General features: G+C 40.1%; 1 protein-coding gene across 2 annotated transcripts; it reads left to right on the top strand.

Annotated features, from left to right (window-relative positions):
- The first annotated feature begins 225 nt into the window (after positions 1-225).
- LOC138024074 (RNA 3'-terminal phosphate cyclase-like) lies at positions 226-9,162 on the top strand. 2 transcript variants are annotated; one of them, XM_068871163.1, is made up of 11 exons: positions 226-658; positions 1,173-1,342; positions 2,033-2,268; positions 2,825-2,963; positions 3,400-3,458; positions 3,583-3,724; positions 4,994-5,118; positions 5,227-5,285; positions 6,008-6,102; positions 7,181-7,285; positions 8,416-9,162. In XM_068871163.1, exons 1-11 carry the CDS (start codon positions 409-411, stop codon positions 8,560-8,562), a joined length of 1,527 nt encoding a protein of 508 aa, XP_068727264.1. In that variant the 5' UTR covers positions 226-408; the 3' UTR covers positions 8,563-9,162. The 2 variants fall into 2 exon arrangements, with proteins under 2 accessions (XP_068727264.1, XP_068727265.1); XM_068871164.1 differs by having other exon boundaries at positions 244-648.
- The last annotated feature ends 112 nt before the right edge of the window (positions 9,163-9,274 follow it).

Genomic DNA, 9,274 nt, shown 5'->3' with positions numbered 1-9,274 from the left:
GGCGGGAAAATCCCTCGCAGATCGTCAAAAGATTTAGCAACGAAACAAAGAAGTAATTTCGGTCATTAATTTAAGCGTTAAATGAAGTGTCAAGTAAATTGAACTTATAAAAACCTGCTAAAATGGTAGTAGGTGGTCATATCACCGCAAAAAAAGACTGCATTTTTGTTCAAAACTAAGCTGTCCGAGCAGTGGACTCGGTACCAATAATGTTGACAGCTCTTTAGGTGTATTTTCCCAAAATGGTGGAACCTTTACTGGTTTGCTGAACATGTGATTCCCTTTGAATGCTTGTGCCGTCTTTTAGGCGGCAGTCGTTAAGTTTAACTCCTCAACGTTTGTAATTATTCGCTATTTTAATGGTGTGTTACTGTAAGATTGAATCGTCGTTATTCAACCAAATTAAGGATGATTATTTTCAACAAAATTAAGATAGTGGCCTGTACCCGTTTCATGGAAACTTGTTTTCATCCATGCAACGCCATTTTTTCGAGATCGGTTCACGGTCGAATTGTTTCTAAAAGAGGGTCTTTGTATGATGTTTTGGATATTCCGTATTCTGCCACACAAGCTGAAATAAAAGCTGCTTATTATGAATTGTCGCTGAAGTATCATCCAGACGTAAATAAGACTCAAGAAGCTGAAAAGGTGTTTAAAGGTTTGTTCGTTAAATTACCATTTTTTTTACAGTGGTGAGGGGGGACAGCTATTCTTAGAGTTATTTTCATGTAGTTATGTCGTACTCAAGATTTTGGCAATAAAGAGCAACTTAATGCTGGCTGACTCTAACCAGTGCTGGGTATTCCCTGTAAGGAGCCTCTTTGTGTAAATATTTTGACATGGGTAGAAAGGAGACCTGCTCTTGCTCCCGACATTCTTCAAGATGCTGTCTGTGTATTAAAATTCAAGCTTCGTAGACTCATCTGCAAATTGATGCTGGAGAGATCACACAGGACAGTATATTTATTTTTATGCAAGAGATGGTTACTTTAGCTGAGAATCTATATGCTAAAGCTTTTTAGTTACGTGGCAGTGTGAACAGAAAACTTTAGTAGCCCGGGAAAAGTCTCCTAAAAATATTAATGTCTTCCTAAGTTGATGATAATGATTAATATTGATGGAAGTGATCTCCTTTTTGCTTCTTTTAAAATATGGCATTTTGTTTACCCTAGAACTGACAGAAGCTTACAGCGTGTTAGGTGACTTGAATTCAAGGAGAGATTATGACAAAGAAATTGGTGCTTACTTCACTTTGAGGAGCACAAAAAAGAAAGAAACGAGTGAAAAAGTGTTGAGACTTACAGATGAAATGCTGGAGATTGACATGTCAGGGATTCAAGAGGTGATAAACATGTTCAATTACCAGCACATTTCGAGTTATACTAATGTGCGAGCCAGCGAGCCATGCGAGTCACAATGCGAGCCATGCGAGTCATGCGAGCCAGGGTGCGAGTCATGCGAGCCAGGGTGCGAGCCATGCGAGCCATGGTGCGAGCTATGCGAGCCAGGGTGTGAGCCATGCGAGCCAGGGTGCGAGCCATGCCATGAAAAATGAATGCGAGTCACGTATTTTCACGAGCCCGTGGGGTAAGTCCAAAAATACAAACAAGTAAAAATATAAAGCGATACTACACACCAAAACATCTAACAAGAGATTTAAATAAATGTATCGATGAAAGAGGGAGAGCGTGACAGCTTTGCGTGCGCGCTGCGACCTTTACGGCCAACAGGTTTTCTGCTGTACAAATAGCTGTACAATGTCGCTGAATATGATTATTTGGACGGTATTCGCTGCAGTTCCATTATTTGATTATTTTTCACGTTAAAACGGTGACTCGCATGGCTCACACCCTGGCTCGCATGACTCGCATGGCTCGCACCCTGGCTCGCATGACTCGCATGGCTCACATTGTGACTCGCTGGCTCGCACATTAGGCAGACCCGCACATTTCATGCAGTAAGCTGATGACTTGCAGGGGAAATCTGAAAGTACAATGTGATGTAATCATCTTATATCAATTTGGCTTTACAGAGTGGAGTATTCCTGAGTACCATTGCAACTCTTAGCACAGTGTTGAGCACCCCAGTAAGACTGATGAATGTGTCCATCTCTAATGGCGGTATCCAATCACACGACATGAGAGTGCTACAGCTGTTGCGTAAAATCTGCAATGGAACCCTGGCTGCAAATGTGGGACTGTCTGCAGTTACATATATCCCTGGAGAACCACTTGGCGGGAATTTCTCTGCAGAAGCTGGAAGACTAGGGTATGTTGCAAAGTGCACAATGGAGTTATCTAAACAATAATATATTAAGGATCAGGTTTGGTTAGGAACAAATATCAAAGAAAGATGAAAATCGAATTTTATTTTAGACATACATACAACTGTATGTAGATGTTGGGGCTTACTTTGCTGTTCCTGGTTGATTTTTTTTCCTTCAAATCATCATCTATTATTTTGATAACTGGTTTGTTTTTTATCCATATCAGTTGTTTGACGTACATGTTAATACACTTGTACATCTTACTAACATTAGTTCGAGGGTCCAATACTGTAAGGTATGGGCTGTGTTTATTTTTTTTTTAGTTCAGTTTATACACTTGGGCCATGAACTGAACTGAAAAACAAGGAGCCACAACTTACGACAGCGAGTGAGCCAATTATATGGAAGAATATGGTTCATCAAATTGGTCAGTCGGGATATACATGTAGTTGAACTAAATCACTTTAAACTTGCTTATTTTGTCATGGAAATGTTTCAATTTAATATTACATGTATTCATGGATTCTCATGGATAATTTTGTTTGTTTTCCTGTTCAGCCAGTTGAGTCTTTTAGTGGCTGCAGTTCTGCCTTGTTTGCCTTTTGCCCCCATTCCTGAACATACACATTGCAACAGAATCTTCTTAAAGGGCATGACACACCGTTACAAGGAAATGCACTCGGATTACATCCAGACTGTAAGTTCACATAAACAACCGCTCTGTCTGTTATTACCACAGGAGTGCACTGTAAAATTAATTTCAAACTTCTTGTAATAACTTACAACAAACTTTCTTCTGGAACACTAAGAATATTGGGGTTACTTACTGTACATGTAACAGTAACTACCTACAGCAAAGAAATTATTGCAAATCAAATTATTGATCTTGGAAAAAGGTGAATTACATTAAAAGTAATTGGAGAAGAACATCATGGAGCACATTTTGCAGATAAACAAAACAAGTCAACGAACACACTCTACATAATGCCAAGCGCAAGAATTAAACCTGGACGAAATCGGTGAAAGTTGAATGCCTGCACCACTGGAACAACTGAGTTATGTGTATTCATGACTGTAACACTGAATTCTGTCTTTTAGCTTTTCATTAATAGTTTACGATACAAAATCGTTAGGTAATCCAGCCATTCATACAGAAATTTGGATTTGAATTCCATTATGACATCCGAAAAAGGTATTTACACTTTTATGTTGGCTGTCTTAATGAATTATTAATTAGTATATTGAAATAAATTTGCAACTGAAAGGTATCTATTCATCTTATTTCTTATTGTTCTTCTTCTTTTTTTTTTTTACAGGAGTTATTATCCTTTTTGGGAAGGCAAAGTCTGTATTGAAAGTCTCCCTGTTTACAATCTGTCTCCTATTAATTTGACAGAGAGTGGAACTGTGATAAAAGTGACAGGGTGGGCATTTGTTGGTGGAGATAAACCAATAAGAGTGAGTCTGTTGATGCATACATTTCAAGGATTCTATGTCAATAGGCTACTATCCTGAAGCACCATTGACAAACAAGTTATTATTCAAAACCGTCCATTTATTCGGTCAAATAGTGATCATCCCCCACAGGTACATTGAGAAAATCCAGGGGATTCCTTAACCCTTCAATCCTGACAGTGAGACTACACGTAATATAGATTTTACTCTGTCTAACGCCAGGTGATTTTATTTGGCCACGGGGGCCTCTTCAGGGATGAATGGGTTAACAACATCCAAGTCCACTCAAAAACCATGTCCACTTCAACCCTTTCCCTCCTGAGAGTGATCTGTTAGAGTGAAATGTTACGCCAAGCTACCTTACTGCAGCAGAAAAGAAAAACTTTGTAAAACTTTCATTTCCAATTAAACAAATTCCCAGGCTTCAATTGCGTTTTCATTATCCTTTTACAAACTAAACAGATCAAATTAGTCTTAATCTCAAAGACGAAAACATTCATCAATCACATGTGGTCTACAAAGGAGACTGTTCTTGTGGTGAGTCAGTTACATTGGTGAGACCATGAGAAATGTACAGGTGTGAATTGAAAAACATTCCAATGTATGTATTGACTCTGAATGTACCCGTCACTTACGTAAAAGTCCTTCGCATTCCTTTACCTGGCGTGTACTCTGGACAGCGCAATCTTTTCACAAGCATAGAATCTTTGAAGGCCTAATGATCCAACAATGGAAACCTTCTTTTAACAGCCAAATTCATTGATACATGGCAAAACTTGATACAAATACATGAACATGTGTACAATTAGTGGACGGTCAAATTACCTTGAAGATGGCTTAGTGCTGAAAACATTCGATTTCTTACTTTTTAAAATCTTTTGGCTTGTAATTATAAGTCATTTTAAACTTTTGTCTACTTTCCTTCCTGGTCGTCTTTTTTCCTAAAACCAAAGTACCTAAGAAAAAAATCTGTTGCTACTACAGTATTCCACGCAAATCAGCCAACTTCCATTTGAAATTGTATTATCAAGCCCCTGTGAATAACAATTTTTCCCCCCCCCCCCCCCCCCCCCCATGTCAGATGTATTAAACGTCCGGGAATTCAACTGCCAGTTAGACAAGTCCTATGAGCCAGAATTCAGAGAGGAATTGAACCCCAAATATGAATATTTGTGCCACTAACTACCACTTCAATGTCCTGCCTCCCACTGCAATTGCCTAATTATCATGTGGTCTTGATAGCTGGTGTTGAGTTGAGAAGTTTCTCTTTAGGTTGCTCAAGTCATGTCCAAGGAAGTGCATCGCTTGCTAAAGATCAAGCTACCAGACATCTCAGTCAACATTTCTAGTCGCCGAGATAGAAACAGTCGATGTGAAGGAATTGGCCAAGGAGTAATGTGAGTGACTTAGAAATAGTTTACCTTGTTTTGTTAACATTCAGCTGTATTATGTGGTGTAAATCCCTACAAAATTAAGGACAACATCACGAATTTTGTCTCAATTAGGTTACTTGCTGAAATGTCATCTGGGCTTGTATTGTCAGGCACCGCTTTATGGAAAAAAGGTACAGTGTATATGAGAAAGCCTTTTGTTTCCTACAGATTTACTTGAGATACGATGTAAGCTTTGATAGTTATTTTCAAGAGACAAGTGAGTGTTAAATAAATTATTGTTCAAATTGTTTAATCTAAGTTCATTCTGCTGAAAACCCATAATCTGTGAAAATGTCATGACCTCATGATGCAATGTAATGTTAAGATGACAATCATGAAAACTCTTCTTTTTGCTTACATGTACATTTTATACAATAGAAAGAACAATGTGAAATATATCCTGGGTAGATATGTTATCACATGATTATTTAAACATGCATTAGAGTGACTGGTCAGCGACTGCCTCATTGAGTTAAATTGTTTAATCAAAGTTCATTCTGCTGAAAACCCATGATCTGTGATAATGTCATGACCTCGTGATGCAATGTGTTGTTAAGATGACAATCATGAAAACTTTTCTTTTTGCTTACATTTTATGCAATAGAAAGAACTATGTGAAATATAGCCTGTGTAGATATGTTATCACAGGATTATTTAAACACGCACGTGAGCGAGTGGCTTGAAAGCGGCAAAGCCGCGAGTGACAAGCTACTCCTCATGCCAGTTGCAGCCCACTCATGGCCAAGCCATCGTACTCATTAGTGTTTGAATAATCCTATGATAAAATATCCCACCAGCTATGCAGGCTATGTCAAGTAACAACAAAATTGCCATTGTCTTTGGTGATACTTAGGAATGACCCCTAAACAAGTGGTTGATGAAGCTGTAAGAATCCTCCTGTTCAATATAAGGAGTGGAACATGTGTGGACAACATGTTACAGGATCAGGTCAGTCTAGATCAAACATTTCAATTTGAGTTTCTCCAAATTGATTTTATCAAATGAAGCTATGATCCTCGCAGTTATGAACGCAATTTTCGCAATTGCGTAAAGAAGCCTGAAAAATTCAGGACTTCAACGGGGTTTGAACCCGTGACCTCGCGATACCGGTGCGACGCTCTAACCGACTGAGCTTTGAAGCCACTGACGTTGGGAGCTGGTCATTTGTGGGTTCCAATGTTCCCGTGAGGAATGAATCAACGATGAAATGATACATGAAATGGATCATATATGAACTGCGGATATGAAATCAAATGAAGCTATGATCCTCGCAGTCATGAACGCAATTTTTGCAATTGCGTAAAGAAGCCTGAAAAATTCAGGACTTCAACGGGGTTTGAACCCGTGACCTCGCAATACCCATTTGGTTTGAGCGTCGCACCGGTATCGCGAGGTCACGGGTTCAAATCCCGTTGAAGTCCTGAATTTTTCAGGCTTCTTTACGCAATTGCGAAAATTGCGTTCATAACTGCGAGCATCATAGCTTCATTTGATTTCATGTCCGCAGTTCATATATGATCCATTTCATATATCATTTCATCGTTAAATTGATTTTAGTTTTTGGTCTCTGCAATAATTATTAGCATCTAGCACTTGAGAAGACTAGATAAACTACAGATATAAAAGTGAAGCGGAGCTCCCGTGTTATTTATTCTTACAATAAGTTAACATGACTTGAGCCTGCGATCCAATCGAAACCCAGTACCTGGTCAGCGGTCAAATTAAGTCCGCGATATGGTCATGTGATACTGGTCAGCGGGTAGCTTGTTTTGACTGGTGTCAATTAACATAACGTGGATGTCAAAATGACCAGTATCAAAGATGTTCCCGCCAAAAAACGTGGGTTGCGCCAGAGTTTCACATTGGCACACCTGGAAGGGTTGGGGAAGGGGAGGGGGAACGTACGGTGACCAAAACCAGAATTTCTCGCACAGATGGCTTACCATATTTTCTTACTAATGGTGCTATGAAGAGGGCAATCTTATTTAGTAACTCTGTTGTTTGTGAATATTGCTGTGATCCTCAGGCCATTCTGTTTATGTCACTGGCAAGTGGAAAGTCATCTCTTAGAGTCTCGCCACTCAACAAACGATCAAGGACTGTTATCGAAGCAATTGAAACCTTTACAGAGGTATCACCTTACGTGTTTATATGCATTTGTTCGCCGAGTATTTTCAGTCCCTTGAAAGTTACATATGAGTAATACTGATATACCGTGCTTTAGGGAGTGAAGGACTGATTTTACACCTTTTGTTTTGAATGCCTTTTGTTACAGAAAATAATAAACATTTATCACCAAAGACTGCAATGCCGTGTAACGATCTATGCATACAAACAGTGATAAGCATCAAGACACCACTGTACGGACAGATCCGATCTGTCAAACAACGTTCACGAAGGCATTCTCTTCAAAATGGAACTACGGTCGGTCAAACCTAGCATGATCAGCGCCGAAACTAGATAGCAGACGCAAACAGCTGTTTCGGCAGCTGTTTGTTAGCCCTCGTATGTGCGCCGTAGCTAAAACACAATGATCCTCAGTTACACTTCACTTTAATATCTCATATGCGTCAGTAGTCATTCTAGAAAGAGCTATAAGATCGGATTGCGCAAAGGCCACGTCACAAACAATTGCAACAAATGGCCAACAAGCCCGAAACAGCTGTCAGCGTCTGCTTTCTAGTTTGAGTGCTTGTCATGCTAGGTTTGGCTGAGTGGAAAACAATTATGGCTTAATTTAAACGATTGTTTACCTTCAAGTAAAACCGGTTTAGAGGCTTAATCTTGGTGATTTGATGGCATTCTCGAACGCTGTGTCCATTTTAAACGTTCTCCTTTCGAAGCATTTCAAATTTCCCGGTCGCCACCATTTTTCATCGTCGCAAAGTTTACTGGGAGGTTATGACGTCAATCGTTGTTGGCTAGGCAACGCTCAACGGGGAGCGCGCATTGGTGAGAACGTGCTGAACAGTGATAAGACGTTTGTCACACACTGTAAATGCCTAACCAGGAAGCGTTGCAACGATACTTTGAAGAAAGGTCAAGACCCTAGGGTGCTCCAGAATCCCCCCTCCAGAGCAAAAAAGCTGTTAACCACAAGTTGACTACTCCCCCCCCCCCTCCCCATCCCTCAGAAATAAAAAGCGCCGGCTTTCCTTACAACTGCCCCTATCTGGACCAGAGGTTCACCCAGATGATCTCGCTTCATTACGATACGATTTGGTTGTCACTATTGTTAGCTTCAATCCGTGTTTTTTGCAGGTGAGATTTAATATCTCGGAAAGTGGCAGAACGAATGATGAAAAGACGGGGAGGAGTGTATTGATTGAATGCGACGGCCAAGGGTGTGTTAACAAAGACTTTCTTCCTCCTATTGACAATCCGGACAGCGTAGAATGCACAGTATAATGAAACGCACTGTCAGAAAGAAAAAGACTGCAAATGCAAAGCCTTGCTCCATCATGACGAGCAAAGTACTTCAAGGCACATGGCTTTAATTTCGCATCGCATGGATTGCTTGTCGGTCGCCATAGAACTGTGCGCATTGTCAGCGCGGTCTTAGACTAAAGCTCGCTCGTGAAAACAGAGCTTAGTCGGAAATTAAGTGTATTTTCCGCCTGCCTAATTGAGGATTGTGGGTACAAACCAAGCCACCTCAAAGTTCGATGTCAGATTGAGTGTGAAATTGTGAAGCCTGTGAGACCTTGTCAATATAGCAATATGGAGTAACAATTCAAGTGTACACGACAGCGTCAAGGAACCAAGCTAGAAGATCTAAAATGCAACCAGCTAGTATACAAAGGACGACGCTCCACTGACAACCATTCACGTTAATTGGCTGGTCATTTGAAAGCAGAGCAACTACAGTCAGAACCGGTGCTCCAGCCTCTGCACGCACATCAGTGCGTACTTTTTCTCATTTCGTGGCAGGTCTGCTTGGATATTTTCCAATGTTAATTGAATGAATGTGAGAAGTAGTACCGTAATTAATAATTCTGCATTTTATCACGGAATAGTCATTTTATTATTTCGATACCGAATACCGATCAGGGGTAATATTTGAGCTTTGGAGGGATTTAGAGGGGACCACTAACGCATAAGTAGCATTTATCAAACTTAG

Source organism: Montipora capricornis, chromosome 11, assembly GCF_036669925.1.
Source record: "Montipora capricornis isolate CH-2021 chromosome 11, ASM3666992v2, whole genome shotgun sequence".
Lineage (NCBI taxonomy): Eukaryota > Metazoa > Cnidaria > Anthozoa > Scleractinia > Acroporidae > Montipora > Montipora capricornis.
This window is presented reverse-complemented; position numbering and strand designations above follow the sequence as displayed.